At 33.8% G+C, this 18,738-nt stretch overlaps 3 protein-coding genes and 1 long non-coding RNA gene across 5 annotated transcripts; 2 read left to right on the top strand and 2 right to left on the bottom strand.

Moving 5' to 3' along the window:
- Nucleotides 1–860: 860 nt before the first annotated feature.
- On the bottom strand, nt 861–11,715 carry LOC145948972 (E3 ubiquitin-protein ligase RNF19A). Of its 2 annotated transcripts, none has more exons than XM_083058611.1 (13): nt 11,437–11,715; nt 8,971–9,134; nt 8,747–8,889; nt 8,425–8,614; nt 7,968–8,279; nt 7,743–7,887; nt 7,526–7,662; nt 7,303–7,400; nt 3,024–3,219; nt 2,678–2,873; nt 2,426–2,591; nt 1,915–2,294; nt 861–1,835 (listed from the first exon to the last, which is right to left on the bottom strand). In XM_083058611.1, exons 2-13 carry the CDS (start codon nt 9,131–9,133, stop codon nt 1,592–1,594), a joined length of 2,370 nt encoding a protein of 789 aa, XP_082914737.1. In that variant the 5' UTR covers nt 9,134; nt 11,437–11,715; the 3' UTR covers nt 861–1,591. The 2 variants fall into 2 exon arrangements, with proteins under 2 accessions (XP_082914737.1, XP_082914745.1); XM_083058619.1 differs by lacking the exon at nt 11,437–11,715 and adding an exon at nt 9,902–10,036.
- On the top strand, nt 3,737–7,012 carry LOC145948985 (putative oxidoreductase dhs-27). The gene is made up of 3 exons (XM_083058629.1): nt 3,737–4,730; nt 4,864–5,100; nt 5,169–7,012. Exons 1-3 carry the CDS (start codon nt 4,611–4,613, stop codon nt 6,111–6,113), a joined length of 1,302 nt encoding a protein of 433 aa, XP_082914755.1. The 5' UTR covers nt 3,737–4,610; the 3' UTR covers nt 6,114–7,012.
- Nucleotides 11,716–12,042: 327 nt separating the features above from the next.
- Dhod (dihydroorotate dehydrogenase 2) lies at nt 12,043–13,823 on the bottom strand. The gene is made up of 2 exons (XM_083058703.1): nt 13,150–13,823; nt 12,043–13,058 (listed from the first exon to the last, which is right to left on the bottom strand). The coding sequence occupies exons 1-2, from the start codon at nt 13,499–13,501 to the stop codon at nt 12,235–12,237; spliced, it is 1,176 nt and encodes a 391-aa protein (XP_082914829.1). The 5' UTR covers nt 13,502–13,823; the 3' UTR covers nt 12,043–12,234.
- A 65-nt stretch (nt 13,824–13,888) lies between these two features.
- Nucleotides 13,889–17,613, top strand: LOC145949094 (uncharacterized). The gene is made up of 7 exons (XR_014427542.1): nt 13,889–13,999; nt 14,258–14,411; nt 15,096–15,173; nt 15,453–15,528; nt 16,818–16,888; nt 17,065–17,147; nt 17,413–17,613. It is a non-coding gene; the product is annotated as an uncharacterized LOC145949094 (long non-coding RNA).
- The last annotated feature ends 1,125 nt before the right edge of the window (nt 17,614–18,738 follow it).

The raw sequence follows: 18,738 nt of genomic DNA, 5'->3' as shown, positions 1-18,738 counted from the left end.
CTACTCATGCTTAAATGTCTTAAATAATAAAATTAAAACTAAAATTATTTTTTAATATTTTGTTGTACATACTTTCATCATTTTAATGAAAAAAAGAATGAGATTATTTTTATTGTAATAAAAATATATAAGAATATTAGAATTATAGTTAAGAAGATTATAGAGTTCTGTGTTAAGAGAGAAAGAAGAAATTATACAATATATATTATAGAACATATAAATTATATAATATACAATATATATATTATAGTATATAATATATATTTACAGAAAAAAGAAGAAATATAATTAATTTGAAAATTACAATTATCTTTCTCTGTATGATCTAATATTGAGCCATGATACATTTGTACACATTTATATAAAATTTTTATAAAGCATACAAAAAAAATCTTGGACTAGAAATTTAATACTCATACTCGTGTGTAATTAATTTAATAAAGTATTTTTTGGGTATTTCTTCAAAATACGATATATAAGTTTATAAAGATATTTTAAAGTATAACTTTTAGAAAAACAAGAATTTAATAATTATATAATTTTTTGAAGTCAATATATATGTGATTAATTTGTAATATTGTATATTACAAACAAAATTTATATATATACATATTAAATCAGTAATGCATTTAATATGTATATATATAAATTTTATTTAAATATAATCAATACTATATTTTATATATATGTGTGAAGAAGCTACCGCAGTGATTTAAAATCTGATTTTCTTAGGTATGTGTGTGTATTCCGAATTACTTTTTTTTGTAAAACTACTGATTGATTTATATTATTTTCGATTTATAAGAGTAAAATATATAAAACTGATATTTGTATGATAGGATGTTTGATAGAAGTAAGGCTATTTGTCATATTACATATATTTTCATACAGCAAGGACAGATAGGTTTCTTGTGAAATATGCATATTCAAATATTCTTATATGTATATTGGCCAATAGATTAAACAACGTGTAATACTTAAAGACATAATGAGCAGTATTCGGTTTATAAAATGCAACGATAATTCGCGACATTAACTTTCATTTTTGTGTAATTTTTTTCTTAGCTTGTATTGTCCACCCGTTCGTTACAAACCGGATTTTGATAATATTCGAAAATCTAGATGGAATTTTCTAGATATAAGTAATAGAATTATTTTCTCTATTGTATAGTAATAATATCCGTACATAAAATATCAGCATGCGAAAAGAAAATTTTGTATATTCGGCTCTTTTTTCTCTCCCATTGTTTATAACGAATTGGAGGCCAGTACGTATACATATATATTTATATAGTACGTTCACAAATTTCCGATATATGTATAATCACAGCGCAAATGCACACAATCCCTAAAAATTACTTTACCGTACTTTTATTTCTTCCCTTATAATATTCAAAGTATATGCACGTTATGTATGTCGTTATGTACAATCATCGCGCTTATTCAGCCATTATACATTATGTATTATGTAATTTAATACATATATACACACTCAACAATGTATATACGCATCTATACATACGTCGTGACGATACGTCGTTTCGAGAGACACGTGCTATCATCGACACCCACAGGCTCAGTCTTAAATTTCTTAGCAATGCAAGCTTTCGTCCGTACTAGTAAGGCTTTGGCCTTCGTCACAAGGCGTGAATATTCGATTGCTGGAAATCTGCGACACCGTTGGTATCGGCTCCTCTATAACAGACAATCGTTTCTCGCGATCCGTAGATACCACTGAAGTGTGGAAAAATACATTTCTTAAAGTAGCCACATTGACACGTTCCCGCGAAGTTTCATCTACAGGGCTCTCGACATTCAACTCACCATTCAAATTCCTAAACAAACACGTTATTAATAAACAAACGCAATAATTTTATGAGTTTTGACACTTATTGTTAGTTTCATGATTCGTACTTAGACTTTTGAGATTCCGTTTCTGGTTCCGCATCTTTGTTTCGCTTACGGCTTCCCGTTGAACGATTATTCATTCCGCAGCTTTCCAATTTACCACCCACCACCCTCTCTTGATCCGCTTCGATTACACTGACATGATCATCAAATCGTACTCGTTCCGAACCACCGTCCTCCCCGCACACAGTCCAGCTACTCGAATCGCTACATTGACGATCAAATGTGAGTTTACGACGAGTTCGTTTTGCTAAACCAGGCGCCACTTCTTCTAACGAACTTAAAGAAGTGGCTTGTCCAGCAGAATCCATGTGACCGCCATTAGTAGAGCTGACTGCCTGTTCTCCTTCTGTACTTCTGCCACCACTGATCGAACTGCCATCAATCTATATGTACGTATAAAAGAAAATCGATAATATAAAAATAATGCCAGTTAGACATTAATCAAATTTAATATTTACCCCCCTAGCAATAAAATTAAAAATTTATTTAATATACAAAAATAAAATAATTAAACCTTAAAGTTGAGGACTGAACCAGCCAATGCTCTTGTGGAGGCCGCACCATCGTCTAAAGCAATGGAAGCGTTTACGGATTTTTCTGACAAACTGGTAGCCGCGGAAGTGGTCTCGCTACATGAACTGAAGCGTTGCGTGGATGTGACGTCAGCCTGGACCTCCAGCCTGTGTATGTAATCAGAGATATAGCTATGCGTAATATTACAGGAAAAAATGACGTATTATCCGCACACGTGAAACGAGTAATATACCTTTGACCTCCGGGAAGTACGCTGGAAGCTATACTCCCCGCAAGACTAATGCCAGCGAGGGCCACGTTGCTGGCGCTTTCGCGATCATTTTCCCGACCCAATTTCTCCAACTGGCTGCCGCTACCCAACGAAAGCGAGGCCTCCCCTATCGAAGGATTGCCGCCCCGGTGACTCGCGACGTCTATCGATGCCGCATCTGCAACATTACAGCGATTTGGTAAATGGGATCCGATCGCAGAAAAATGTGACCTCGAGGCGAGGTACAAATAGTCGTGACTGAGACTAGCACGTGGCGAAAAAGGATTTAATCGGACGACATGTGCGTGCACGAATGTTGCGTGTTTACCTCCGCCGTTGCGCACGCCTAGAGCCCCCATCAGCTCGTTCTCCTCAAAATCGAAACGAACTCCGGTACCACTCGTGGAGACACCGCAACCTCCGCTTCGGCAGAGAGACACTGGAACTACTCCGTAGACGTAAAACAATAAAATTGGTACGCCGATACCCACGGCTAATCCTGCCAATACCGGTGACACTAGAACCTGCGAAAAGTTACAAAAAAAATTATTATTATTATAAGTGTCTCTCCTTGTTGGGAAAACTTTTATCTCTCATAACGCGTCACTTATCACGACAAAAAAATTATGATCAAAGTGTAGTGTCTATATAGAGATAATATTGCTAGTGTCTTTAAGGCTTCCTTCTTTTGTGCTGTAAATAAATGTAACCGACACCTGTCAAGTAATATAAATAGAAGCAGTTAGATACATCGAAGGCCATACACGATGTAGTTTTACGACGACAGAAAACAAAGAAATCCGAGAGATGATAAAAGTTTAATGTTGCTTGATAAAACTACGAATCTTATTTTTGACAAAAAATATATAATCAATTTAAACGGATCATTTATGGTATAATATCCGGTCTTATCGGAACGATAACTAATCTTATCGTTATCTAGGAGTAACGATAACTAAATTCAACTTCGGTGTTTCTTATGCGTCTAGAATTTCATTTATTAGATATGAGATGCACGGAGAAATAAAAGAGCGGAAAACTAAGTCATTGTGTATGCCCGTTGCATTTGCGTACGTGCATACATTTTCCCTTGTCATGTCTCTCATTAAATTGGATAGAAATAGAACAATAGAGTTGTCAGTTCGCGCAGTCATCGACATAGGGATGATAGCGGGAATGTAGGCAAAGGCGCGCCGATTTTCAGATCTTCTGACAGATTCCGGAACGGAGCGAAGCGCGGATCGTAGACGAGGGTATGCGGGGTGAAGAGGAGATCCGGGAGGGGCAGAAGAAAGAGGATATTGATCCGGAGTAGGCATGCGCGCATGCCGTTATCTCCTCTTCCACCCTGCAGCAGCGGCGGCGGCCGAGGTAAGTGACAATGGAACATGCGTCGTGTCGGCCAGTACTTTGAGGTCCACGTCGCGCCGCGGCAATTAAGGGTAACGCGCTCCCGGTGAGCCTAGGTCGAGGAAGAAGCCCCCTCCGAGGGCGTGTCGAGTCCGAGGCAACCGCTCGCTCTCCTCTTCTCATGCCGGGTCGTCGAACTATGCTGATCCGTCGCGAATCGGCGCAGGATCGGCGACGACGGACGTAACCGGGAAGAGGCAGCGACACGTAACGAGGAGGGTTTCATTCAGCGACGGTGATTTCACGGTGTGGCAGGCACACGTACATATACGTACGGGATTATATATGTACGTATTGTAATTGAGTAGATGCGTGTATATAATATATAGTCCGCCGCACATCGGTGAGGCATCGTCATTCGGCAGCACACATGCCTTGTTAACGCTGGCTGAGAGGTCAGACCGCAGTTGGCTGACAAGTGAAAAGAAAAAAACGCCGAGCCGTGCTAATTGCAAAGGAGAAATAGTAAAAAAACTGCTAAGGGACAACTAGATAGGAGAGAGTCATGTCCGACTTGGATGATGAGACTGATACTTCGTGCGGGGAGGAGCAAATTGTCTCGGATTGGGAGATCCAAAAGGAGTGGCTCGAGAGTATATTGTCGAAGTACCACGACGGGAGAGCGGTTAGTCATGAGACATTAGTTATTAGACATGATATACGTAATGATATAAAATCTAGATATAAGTTTGATAAATCTTAGATATAGCGTTAACGTTTACTTCGAGGATTGTTGATAGCCGTAATGATTTCTTCAGGTCGAAGTCTTGAAGTTTAATGTAAGCCCTGGATGTACGACCAGTGAGAGCGTGCTGAGTGCTATCACTAGCGTTACAGGGAATTATTTGTTAGCACCGATGACGGATCCAACGGATAAACCGTCGAATAAGCGCAGACTGTCCATTATTATAAAGCAACTTCCTAGAGATCCGTTTAGCCGATTCTTCGTGACGGAAGGTCAATTCGACCTCCGAGAGATTAAATTTTATACACAGGTAAGCGACAAGATAATGTGGAATCTTTTTTTCTGCTTGATGTATTCTTGATATCACTTGTACGTCAGGTGATGCCAGATTTGAAAGAGTTCAATCGAAGACAGCTAGGACCGAGTCCGGAGGAACCGATTATACTACCGGTTCCGGAATGCTATCACGCTCATTATAGTCCTGCAGGCGGAACTGACGACAGCCCAGTGCCGCCGGAATCAATCCTAGTGTTGGACGACTTGGGAGCTTCGCGCTTTGAGAGCGTTAAGTTCTCGGAAGGGCTAACGTTGGACCAAGCTACGGTCGCGTTGGACGCCATCGCTCGTATACACGCTCATTCCCTATCGATAAAAGTTGTAGACGGGGAATCTCTGTCCGAGCGTTATCCGTTCCTCTTCCAAACGGCGAAAGCGACAGATTCGTATCAACAACTGGTGGAGCGCGGTTTACCGCAGCTGGCGCACTTTTTAGAGAGCAGACCTGGATTAGAAGCGGTTCTCGAGACACTGCTGATTCTACGACCTCGTACTAAAGATATCATCTCGGCTCTTCTCGCTCCAGAAGGTCCGCTGGCATTGATAACTCACACCGACTTCTGGAGCAATAATCTACTCTTCAGGGACACCTGCGGAAGTGCGGAATGCTATATTCTCGATTGGCAGATGGTTACTTACAGTCGACCGACGAACGATGTCGCATTGTTGTTGGTGAGTTCAGTGCCCACCGAGTTGCGCCGCAAACACACTGAATCACTTCTGAACACGTACTGGGACAAGCTGAATTGGACGTGCTCGCGTCTCGGCCTAAATATTCCCAAAGACTTGGGTTACACCAGAGAGGATCTTGACAAGGACTACAGAAAGTCCCAGCTGCTGGCGCTTTTACTTTGTATCGGATCGGTGGACGTCGCGCTCGGTGATCCTCTCACGGAGCAACGATTGATCGATGTTCTTGAAGATTTATATAATGATGGCGTACTGACGGATGAAGCTATCGTCGCGACGAACGAAGCCGATCCATAATCACCGCTGCCACCATTAACACTAGCGTATCCACCGAAGAATTAATATTTCTATCAGGGCTGTGACTCGAAGCGAAGAGTTTCACGTGAAGCAATAGATACTTCAATAGCCCATGTATGTAGAAGACGCAATCTTTGTGTTTCCAATCCAAAGGAGGTTTAAGCCAGCAATTACGCGGGCGATGAAGAAGATAGTTGTAAAAAAGGACGTCGGAAGAATATATTGGATTAGAAACTTGCGCTACTCTCTCGGTTTCTTCTCTTTGCGACGAGACTACTATAGACATACGGAACAAACGAATTAAGATCAAACAATGCTTAAACATTACTATAAATGTCTCGAGTATACATTAGTGTAAGCTTTGACAACTTATCGATTATTACTCTTTAAAAGTTACAATGATATTTTAATGAGTACTAGTGCAAGGTTCACCTGCAATTTGATGAAAGTAAGATAAATACGGAAGCAAACTATAAGCGAAACTACGTTATAAAAATATTGATTTCTTATCAATAAGTATCAATTTTTACTATATAAATTTTTTCACAATTCAATATCTGCTCACACAGAAATTGCTGATGGACGTTTACGCTGTGCCAAGTCGTTAAAGATTTAGGCAAGTAGTTGTGATACAATTACTAAGATGAAATCAATTAGATTTGTGATTAAAATGTTATAGGACATGCAACACAGTTGTAGAGTATGTTCGAAATGTACATGAAACATAAAACAGTTATGTTCCATCTGCCCGAATACGTCCCGTGATAAACTTCTTCCGACAATTATTTCAGCGAGAACGCGCTGTTTTGTTAACGCTATATACAATTATTAGTATTATCAATTTTCTCTGTATAAACTATATGGATAAAATATACCTTGATGTTATCACGAATAGCAAATGGAGTTCCTACTTCAATTAGTACAGATAACAAACAATTTCTATTCTTCTTCTTTTAAAAAATTTACACAATGAATTATTCATATTTTTAATAAACTACTGAACTTTCAAAGACTTTTCAAAGAATAAGAGAAACGTTATAATATTTAGAATAAAATAGACAATACTAATTAATTATGAAAATCACGTAATATCTATATAGACACATAAAATTTTTCAAATATTGAAACTTTCTCTCTCTCTCTCTCTCTCTCTCTCTTTTCAATGATTATAACAAATTAATAAACTTACCGATGCAGTGACTCCCCCAGCGATAAAAGCATTTCTCTTGTGCTTGTTAGCCTTCTCGTATCTCGTATACAATTTTTGTCCTACCCACACTGGTATACCTGAATATAAAATATATGATGTAATTGTAATAACATTTTTCTTTTTTCAGTATGATTTTTATATGTTAACATATTTCTATATTATCTATATTAATATATTTACTTTTTAAAATATTACAACCAACCTATAATCATGGCCGGAAATGCTATACCAGCGACGAGACCGATTCCGATTGGTGCTCCCACCAGAGTTCCAAGCTGCCAAAGAATCTTTTTCTTTCTAGACCACGGTTTTTTACCCCAAAAAGTGCAGCCAGAAGGACTACAAGCAAAATAGAAGAATGTTTAAACGTCTATTTAGATGTTTTATATGTACCCAAAACTTTATTTAAAATACAATACCTAAGATAATGAAGATCGCTTATTTCCTTCATGCAGAGCCAACAAAACTCTGCGCCACAAACTGCACATGTCATGTGATTACAGCTTCCATCGTCCATCTTGACAATCAGAACCTGACATCTGGGACATGGTTTTATATCATCTCCTAAACAGATCACAAATTATAATTAGAACATATCAAAGTTTAATAAATATTACTTTTTGTAATGTATAATTTTTACTTACTATGTTGTGAATCACTTTGACTGAAACTTAAGGAAGAGCTACGCTCGTAATATTGAGAACGTTGCGCTCTCGCAGCATCACACGTTTGATTAGGATGCCAGCGCGCTTTACAATGATAGCAAAAGTACGAATCACAACCAGGTCGCTCGCAACGTAATTTTGGACACGAGGCGCAACCGCTGGCGATTACAGCGAAACTGCAATCTGGAGCAGGACACCATCTTGCATCGGGTTCTACGGCGAGGACTCTTCGAACCATAAAATCCTCGTACTTCTCTAATTGCGTTTGATCATTCAGGATCATCCGAATATCTGTATACATAAGAAAGTAACACAGAGAATCGTGAATATCAAGAACTTACAAATCTTATTTAAAAAAAAATATTATTAAAAAAAAACAAATCTTATTTAAAAAAACACACAAGATTTACAAATACAATTAGAATAATGTATTCACCATTTGGATGTAGCGGTTCAGAACACTCAGGGCAAGCAATATTGACTCTGGACTCGGAGATTTCTACTTTCAGATATTGTTGAAAACAATCATAGCAACTGCGATGATGGCAAGATTGGATAACAGGAAAAATTTCTATTGGTAGCTCGGCCAGGCATAATGGACATTCCATTAATCCATTCTCATTACTCTGAAATAACATATTGTGAAATTTATTATGCAGTATTATGCAACAAAGATTTAACACTAATAGTTCACGTGTTAGTAGACAGATAAGTCTAATACTTTTTTTTTCAATATATAAATATGATTTGGCTAATACCTTTCCTGCAGAGGAAAGTACAGAGCCTTTGCTGGAAGCACGTTGTAGATCTATGTTGTGAATTTGGAAATGACTCGAACCATTGCTTACTCTGGCCTCTCCTTTCTCGACATCTGCCATCCTGCCGCTTGTTTGATCTTTAGCTGCGCAAAAATATTTTCTATCTTGAAAAATTAAGTTCATTTTCAATTGTAATTTGTAGCTTAATAGGATCAAGATATTACCTTTTGCATTCCTATTACTTGCGCTAGGCGTTCTTGTGATGCGGCGACCGATGAGCGGACTGGAATATAATAATCTTCGTAGGGAAAATCGGGGAAATATTCTCCGAGGACGAGGTGGCCCGCCGTTACATCCTCCCGTCCCATTATCGTTTTCTTTAAACATCCTAAAAAAACAGAAATATTACATAGCATTATTATAGGCTCATACTCGTAATATTTAGAGAGAGAATAATACGTTTTGCAATCAAACTGTACAATTACAAATAAATGAAGATCTTGAAATTTTAATCAATGCACAATTTATTTTAAAAATTTTTATGAAAATATCACATTGTGTAATGCAAATATATATAATATGTGATATATATACGAAAAATATCGCGAATATATTAATCAAATAAAGTAGAAACTCTGGCAAACTTGTAAATTATATACTGTATTAATAACAGTCTTTTCGCTGCTGTTTTATTCACTGTCAATCCAGTGACTCATTAAAAAGTCACGAAGTAATATTAAAGATAATTAAAAACCTGACGAACGCATAATTATGTTTTTATCAGAAGATGTCGAAAAAATATTCATATTTATTACTAGGTGTGTATCAAGACATAGTGTGTTGCAAAAATAAAATCTTTGAGAGAATTAAATATACAACAAATTAAAATCAAGCATGTATAAATAAAATGTATAAATTGAATGAATTATTTTGTTTGAAATTACATAGGAATTTCAAGAAATACACATAGCATCAGAGAGAAAGTATAAAAATATTTAATATAAAATATATTAATATAAAAATATGTAATATAGACATAGAGTCGAGAATGTCGAGAATGTTTCTTTATCGAAAAACGTTGAAAAAAGTGTCGTTTTCAAGGTATTTTCTTATTTCATCAGATTTATCGCAACAGCTGCTATATCCTCATCTCACCTGTCTTATAATGCACATTTGACACTTTTAGAATAATGGCGGAGTTTTATTTTAGCCACGACATTGCAAGTCAGCTGCGCATTCGTTTATATCTTTAACAGATTTTTGTCGAAATAAATTCATTGCTTTCTCTGACGAAGCAATGATACAAGTCGCAAAACACGATGATCATTGGCGATTTCACCGCGTCTATAGGACGTATGAATAATAATCAGTGTGTGTGAGTTGCAAAATCTTAAAGTCATGTAACGTCGCGCACACAAAGTTTCGACACACTCGATTCGAGGAAGAGAGATCGTATCTTATTCTCGTGTTAAAGTACTTTCAATAAGTATTTTCAAATATTATATCACTCTTTTTAATATTATCTCTCTTATGTTAGACTAGCTCCGGTATAATATAAATTATTCATCTGATATATTATATTACGATTGAATAATGATCAATAACAAACAAATTATATTTAATTCAAGCAAAGTCCACTCTTAGGAGAATAAAATTTTAAAAAGAAAATTTTATTATCCACTAATGCACATTCATTATTTGTAATTTAATTTATGTTTGTAAGCTGTAATGTTTTGAACAAGTAATTGATAAGCCTTGTTTAATTATTATAAAATATAAATATAAATAAAATATAAAATAGATATTGATATAAATAATAAATAACATATAAATATGTAAAATTTAAGTCTCTCATATACACAAAAGAGAAAGTTATATTCGAAGATAAAAAAATTTGTCATTCTTATATTTTATGACAAGTATTTTCTATATAATATCTTATCTAGTATTTTTTCTATAATATATAAGTTATAAGTTATATAAGAAATAAGTTAGGATTAATATAAAATTGCTATCAGAGATTATGGTAATATTATATATATATATATCTAAATCGAGCTTTCTAAAACAGACAAACTCATAAAATCAACTGATTTACAAAAACCGCGTTATACTCTTTCAATTAATAGATAGAATTAATAGATATCAGAGTTAATAAATGGCACAAATATTTATTAGATATGCCGCAAGTCAATTAGATGTTCCTTATTTCGCGTATATGATTTATAGAAACGTGGCATCGTCCATCGCGGGAGAGCACGAAAGACGCAGAGCAGTGAATCTCCGGGACGAAAAAATCTGTCGCAGAACTGTCACAGAAACGTCAAAATCGAATAATCTCTATTGGTACACAAACCGTCTGCAAACAAATACGCGTGACAGACGGGTAGGAACAGATGCGGCGTATTTCGAGACTAATATGCATCAGAGATTCTGTTTACCAGTAGGAAGGCGCATTACGTCGCTCTCTGTCTACGTCAACGAGCTACAAGGACGAACGATTTTTCCCGGTCTCGCGAAAAATACTCGAGATAAGGCACGGTGGATTTCGTCTTGGCGTTTCATCTCGTGCCGCCAACACCTCGCGCCCCGATAATTAACACTCGTTGCAGGTGCGAGCCGAGGAACGTGACTTGTCAGTCTCTCCTGAGGTGACGGACAATGCGAGCAGCGCGAGAACACGTACATACCTTTGTCGTGCTATCTAGTCAGCTAGGTCGCCGAGGTGTACCCGGCACCGCGATACGTTGCGGGATACCCAGATCGTACAGAACTGGACGAATATCCGTGCAATTTGTTGGTTAAGGATGTTCACTTGTGACACAACAGCTGACTGCTTCGATTGCGACGGCATTACGGGAAAGGGGAAAGAGTCCGAGATCAGCTGATTGTGAGACGGCCGCGCGCAACCGCGACTCGGAATGCACTATGGCAGCGCCACCAAGTAGCAATAATCGACATTACATGTCAAGAAATTTAAAATGACAGAAGCGATGAGAATTAATTTTCCGGACGTATTCATTCAATAGAATACTAATAAAATAATTAATAATGATTATGGAGTATTTCATATTAACTGTATTATAATAAAATATAGTAATAAAGATGATTGCGGAGTATTTTATATTAATAAGATATTATATAGTAGATTTATAATTCAAGAAAACAAGAATTTTAACATATAAATAAATTATAGAATAAAATTATAGAGGAAAACACAATCTGTATATAAAAAAAATGATGTCAATAACGATTAGATATGTCACATAAATAGATTGGTACATATAATATTGACAATATGTAACTTTAATTGGCTTTAATATAAACATAACTAACTCTTTTAATTACAATATAATCATATATAATAATTTTTCTCTACAATATATATTTTTTATATTGCAGATAAAAATTATATATATACATTCTGCATTGCACAAGATGTAATATTATTTGTATAATATAAAGGCGTTATGTACAATAAAATATATTCATCTACTTTTGGTGTCCTTGCCAATTGCATCAGTTACGGAAGAAAAACCATTACTTTCAAGTATTTCACATAATTCTCGTTTAACTTTGCCTACTATTGGTGGTCCATTATATGCATACGAAGTATAAAGTTGCACCAAAGAAGCACCAGCTTTTATTTTGACATAAGCATCAGCACCAGAAAAGATACCACCTACACCGATAATTGGGATGCTGCCACGTGTTCGTCTATACATATCAGAAATGATAGCAGTAGAAATATCAGCAAGAGGTGCACCGCTGAGACCTCCACTTTCTTCCTTATTCGAATTAATCAAATTCGGTCGCGTGATTGTTGTATTGCACAAAACTAAACCGTCAACTTTAGATCTTTTCTTTAAAATCACATCTGCTACATCTTGTCGCTCTGAATCTGACAAATCTGGCGCAAGTTTTAAAAGTAATGGTTGTTTGCTATTAATCAATTCTCTTGCTGCGTTTATTCTAGTCAGTAATTCTTCTAAATTTTTCTTATTTTGCAAGGATCTTAACCCTGGAGTATTAGGACTAGATATATTGATTACAAAATAATCCGCTACATCCACAAACTTTTTTATGCCATTAATGTAATCTTGAACTGCGTCTTTTGTCTCTTTGTTTTTCCCTAAATTTACTCCAAGAATACCATTAAAATTTTTCTTCTCTTTCAGTTTCTTGAGATGTTTCCATACAACGTCATGACCATCACTGTTAAACCCATATCGATTTACAATTGCATTATCTTCCAGTAGTCTGAACACTCTGGGTTTTGGATTACCAGGTTGCGGTTCAGGTGTTACAGATCCTGTAAATTATAATATAATTATTTTCTTACACATCTAAAAATATATTAAATATTTGAAGATCGTTTACAACTTTATATGTACAGATTTTACCTATTTCTACAAAACTAAAACCAATCTTGTGCAATCCTTCTACTGCCTCTCCTTGTTTATCGAATCCTGCAGCCATGCCAACTGGATTTTTAAACGTTAAACCCAACACAGTAGTTTGAAGTAAACTGGGATCTTCGGTTTTCTGCTTTGATACAAGACCCCATTTCAGAGATTTCACCGCAAGATTATGGGCAGTTTCTGGATCTATCAATTGAGCTAGAGGTATGATGACTTTGCTGTAAAATTTGTCATTGCCCTGATAGAGCGAAATACCACCAAATAAAGCAACGGCACTGCTTGTCACAGTGAAAAGCGATTTAAGTTTTGCCTTGTTACTTAATCGTTGTGCCATTTCAACATTTGCAAATTTATTCAAACTTGTAGAAACTGTTTGTCGATATATGCAAACTTCAACTTTAATGAAATGCCTATGCCAGAGAACTCACGTGCTCGTTATCTAACAAATATGGTTAGATAAAATTAAATTAATAATTTTTATTAAATGTAAACATTTGCAATCACAAATATATACGCATGGTAACTTCAAATATCGTCATTTCTACATGTTATTATGATGAATTACTGTCGAAACATTTCAAATAAAGATAAAAACAAATATGTAAACAATCATATGTATACACAAGCATAGTGACTATATATAATCAAAATGGGCCATAGACGTACAAAAATATATAGACAGAACCTATTCTGCGATGACGGGACGATTTCATTCGCATGGCGACACTCGAACGGATAGGCAGCGACGCCACCAACTGAATAGGTTACGCATCAATTTTCGAGAAGCGATTGTTAAAAGTATTACAGAATTATTCTCTCTGACAAATGATTAGTAAGTATATCATTTCGTACAACTTGTTTAAATAATTCGTAAGTGTATTTTGAGGAGACAATTTTGTTTGAGATACATTTCGCCTGTGCAGTACATTCGATGCAAGAATATCGATAGAAAATAGAATTTATAAATAATTAAAAACGTAATATATCGAACGTTTATTAGACTAATAATCGTAGCATGTACGCGTTTGAAATGTATTATGCATCGATATATTGTATTTCGTTTATATATTTTCGAATTGTTTGTTATTAGGTTAAATTAATTTGATGGCCGCAGCGGCGTCGTATTATATGACGTATATCAATGTGAAGTTGTCGACGATATATCGATAATGATCGAGACATCGCGAGCGCACACGGCGAGACGGATCCAACCTCCAGCCTGAATCGCGACGCATTTGTGGAAGGTGAGCCAATAATTGTTAATATATTTCAATAATTTTCGACTGCGTAACGATCGGGTACAGGGTGCGACCATCGATGATTTCCTGTAAACTTCTGCTGTTGGCGCGCATGTAAAGTTAATGTTTAGAAATATTGCAAGAGAGTATCGAGCTTCGCGCACTTTTTCCGCGTTATTTTCCCGTCATAACCAAGTGCGCGTCGTCAGTCATTATATAAGGTCGAAAATACTGTGCTAAAAGTATCCCGCGCTATTAATTGTAATGAATTATTTTCGCTAGTGTGTGCGATGAACAAACAGCAACAGAAAAACAAGAGAGATGGAGAAAGTCCGGGGTGGCATTAAGTTATGGCGGAGTTAATATGAGGTCAATAATTTATTATTTATTTATTATTTATTTATTATTATTATTTATACAAATTCAATAAATGGAAAATTTTAATACGCGCAGTAATTCAGTTCGTTTATTTAAATGATTTTAACAAAAGAGATTTCAAACAAAATATTTTTACATAAAAATCTTATAAGGATTTCAATTTAAAAAAACATAATTTTTCCAAAATTTATAAAATTACTTAATATATATTTTATTATTGTACGCATATAAAATTCAATGCGTACAATAATTTTCTGAAATATTAAATTATTTAAGTACTGCTACAATCTAGATTTAATTTTTATGTTACAGATCAATGTAGTCGACGACACCGACAAACTGAGAAGAGAAAATCTAGGAAAGATATCGAGCCGGCAAAGCAACCATAGAGTGAGTGTGTTTATTATTTATTTATTAATTGCAATAAATTAAAATTTATTACTGTTTAATTAAATCCAATTTTATAAAATTATCTAATTATACTTTTTATTGTTATACGTATGGAAAAAAATATCTAATATAGTAATAATTGTTTGAAAAATTAATTATCTTGGGGCGCTGCAATAATTTTTATTCTATTTATGTTATAGAGCAACGTAGATCACAAGTTTTTAAAATATTAATTATTTTAACTGCTGTTTTAATTTGAATTTAATTTGTATGTTACAGATCAACGTTGCTAAAGACCTTTACAACATGGAAAAAAAAGAGGTTTGGGAGAGATTGACGTCGTAGGAGCAATGGGGTGAGTATTTATTTTTCTTTATTAGGTGTGTTGATCTAAATTGTAGATTGTAGAATTGTAATTCCGTCATCTTTTAATGGACAGACTGCAACTAATTAGAATGGATATTTCAGTTTGAAAAAAAGTCAGGAAACATTTTATAATACAAATACAAGATTTAAGCAAATTTATTTTATAAAGAGCACATTAATAATTATGCACTAATCTAGTCTATCTAATATATAATTATATATACAATTATATATATATATATATATTATATATTTATATATATATATATAAATATACATATACATATATGTATATATTATTTAATACAATTTTGTTACCTTCTCGATAGTTTACTAGATATTCTACTCACCATAAAATATCCGAAATATTATATATTATATATTAACGAAAATACATATAGTATGTGAAAAAAACATAGTATGTGAATTGTTATGTTAGTTTAAAATTTTTTAAATTTTAGTTTGATATTGAGATCTACTCTAATGCGATACCTACAATAGTAATGAAGCGTACATCAACTGAAAAATTTTTTAAATTAAAGTAACTTTTAGGAAAATTAAAATAAAATTTATTTATTAGGAAATTAAAACAATTATAATAAATTATAAAAGTTAAAATTAAAAGTTAGGAAATTAAAATTAATTATAAAAAATATCAAAAATAAAATATATACATGTATAAGATATTTTTTAAATAAATCAGAAATTATATATTTATTAAGACAAAATAAAATATTAACACACATGTTACATACACATGTTAATACACATGTTACATTTTTTATAAATTTAACTTATATATATATATTTATTATATGTTGTTATAAATTATATAATATCGAATTTAAATATGCTATAAGTTTCTAATTATTTACAATTTTTGAAACGAAGGCGTATTCTATTACAAGTTTCTTATAATTTAAACCATACTCTTTCGTTTTATAAAAAGTTTTAAAATTAGTAATGTTAATTATTTTTTCCTAATTTTTCCTAATTATTTTGTGTGTTGTATGCGTGTGACCGTAATAGAGATTTCTATTTCACAAACGATCGTTAAAATATCAATGATATAATTCTAGTTATAATTCTAATTATATGATATAATATAATGCAAATGTAATAAAAAATGGAATTGTTGCACAGCTATATAATAAGAATATTTTAAGATATTTTACGTATTATAATAACGAATTTTATATTCAATGCGTATAATATAACTTTCGGAAATATTACCTATATAAGCGCTGCTATAATTTTGATTTGATTTGTATGTTACAGATCAACGTAATTGACAAACTGAGAGAGAAGGAGATCTGGGAAAGACATCGCGCCGGCGAAGCAGCTCTAGAGTGAGTATTTATTATTTGTTTATTAGTTGTCCCATTAAATTAAAATTTATAAAATTATTTAATTATTTTCTTATTATTGTACGCATGGAAAATAAAATCTAATACAATATAATCGTTTGAAAAATTAATTATCTTGTGGGCGCTACTACAATTTTTATTTTATTTATATGTTACAGATCAACGTAGTCGACGACACCGACAAACTGAGAGGAGGAGGAGGTCTGGGAAAGACATCGGGCGCCGACAGAGCAACCATAGAGTGAGTGTTTATTATTTATTTATTAATTGCAATAAATCAAAATTTATTAGTATTGAATTAAATCCAAATTTGTAAAATTATTAATTAATTATATTTGTATTAATTATATTTATATTTTTATAAAAATATAATTAATTATAATTATATTAATTAATTATATTTATTATTATCTTATGTATGGAAAATAAAATCTAACAGTAATAATTGTTTAAAAAATTAATTATCTTGGCGCTGCAACAATTTTTATTCTATTTTTATGTTACAGATCAACGTAACTTGCAGTCAACTTTGCAGTTGCGCATCAAGTAGTGAGTGGTAAATTATTATTACCGAGGTAACGGTTATAAGTGTGAAAATGTAGATTGAGTAAATTGTAGACTGTAGATAGTAGATAGTTCCGTTATCTCAAAACGAATGGATTACAAAATTACAACAAATTAAGATGAATATTTCAAGTTAAAAAAAGATAAAGAACATTTTATACATAATAAATTTAACTTAATTCGTTTTATGAAGAACACACTAATAATTAATTGTGATTCTTAAATGTGTAATTACACATTGTTTTATTAATGATTATATAATTATAATTACTTATTGATACAATATACTTTAATGTAATTTCATACTAATAATATATTGTAATCCATTCATTCATATTGATTGTTAACTTTACACTAGTTAAACAAAGTATTAAAGTAACGTGAGTTTAAAAAGAGATATTTTGCAAATATTTTATCTATGGTTAAAAAAGAAACAAAATGAATAATGATAAGAAAGTTGATAGAAAATTTACACAACAATAATATCAAATTTACTCAACAATAATATCTTAGAATTTTTAATACAAATTATACACCTTACTTTATTTTATTATTTTTTACTTTTGAAATTGACCGGTTATATTATCGCGTATGATGAAATAATATGATGAAATAAGTACGACAAACCGCGTTAATTGCAAGTCGCGGATTCATAATAGATGATTGTTTATCAAGTTTTTGTGATGACCGACACATAACAAAAAGCGTACGAACGTTCTTTTATAAAATATTAATTTTCTTAATGTCAAAATATTTCTCAATTTTAATTCATTAAAGAAGAGAAAAACTTCTTCTTCTTTATCGATTATGGCCCCGTCGCATACACGACTCTAGGCCATATGCAAGCATCTGCTTGTAAGACAGTCGAATGCCGTGCAAAATGTCGCGTGTTTAATGCGGGAGTGTCGTCCAAAGTTTCGCGCGTTTTGGTGCGGGAGTGTCGTTCAAAGTGTCGGGCGTTTTAGTGCGGGAGTGTCGTTTAAAGTTTAACGATTCGCGCGTGTAAATAAAAAAAACTTTGACACTGGACAGTTCTAACCAATCTGAGAGGAGGAACAGGCCTAGGAGGCATCGGGCGCCGGCTGAGCAACCTTGGGGTAAATATTTATTATTTTGTATAATACTTATAGGGTGCTTTTCAACAAGAACACAGTGTGACACATCATTCTATCTTCTTTCAATACCAGTGAACAACAAAGATAGAATGATACTCTGTGTCACACTGTGTCCTTGTTGGAAAGCACCCATTATAAATCGGCTATACATTA

The sequence above is a fragment of the Prenolepis imparis genome, unplaced genomic scaffold, assembly GCF_030444845.1.
Source record: "Prenolepis imparis isolate NDT839.2.m4 unplaced genomic scaffold, iyPreImpa1.0 SCAF_1, whole genome shotgun sequence".
Classification (NCBI taxonomy): domain Eukaryota; kingdom Metazoa; phylum Arthropoda; class Insecta; order Hymenoptera; family Formicidae; genus Prenolepis; species Prenolepis imparis.
The sequence above is the reverse complement of the archived record's forward strand: the minus strand, read 5'-3'. Positions and strand labels throughout refer to the sequence as shown.

Coding starts and splice junctions, on each gene's coding strand:
- LOC145948972 (XM_083058611.1), bottom strand. CDS start 9,133: ATGTTTAAAGAAAACGATAATGGGACGGGAGGATGTAACGGCGGGCCA. Junction 8,890..8,970: donor AAGTAATAGGAATGCAAAAG/GTAATATCTTGA, acceptor ATTTTTGCGCAG/CTAAAGATCAAACAAGCGGC. Junction 2,295..2,425: donor GTTCAGTCCTCAACTTTAAG/GTTTAATTATTT, acceptor ACGTACATATAG/ATTGATGGCAGTTCGATCAG.
- LOC145948985 (XM_083058629.1), top strand. CDS start 4,611: ATGTCCGACTTGGATGATGAGACTGATACTTCGTGCGGGGAGGAGCAA. Junction 4,731..4,863: donor AGTACCACGACGGGAGAGCG/GTTAGTCATGAG, acceptor TGATTTCTTCAG/GTCGAAGTCTTGAAGTTTAA. Junction 5,101..5,168: donor AGATTAAATTTTATACACAG/GTAAGCGACAAG, acceptor CTTGTACGTCAG/GTGATGCCAGATTTGAAAGA.
- Dhod (XM_083058703.1), bottom strand. CDS start 13,501: ATGGCACAACGATTAAGTAACAAGGCAAAACTTAAATCGCTTTTCACT. Junction 13,059..13,149: donor TTTTAGTTTTGTAGAAATAG/GTAAAATCTGTA, acceptor TATAATTTACAG/GATCTGTAACACCTGAACCG.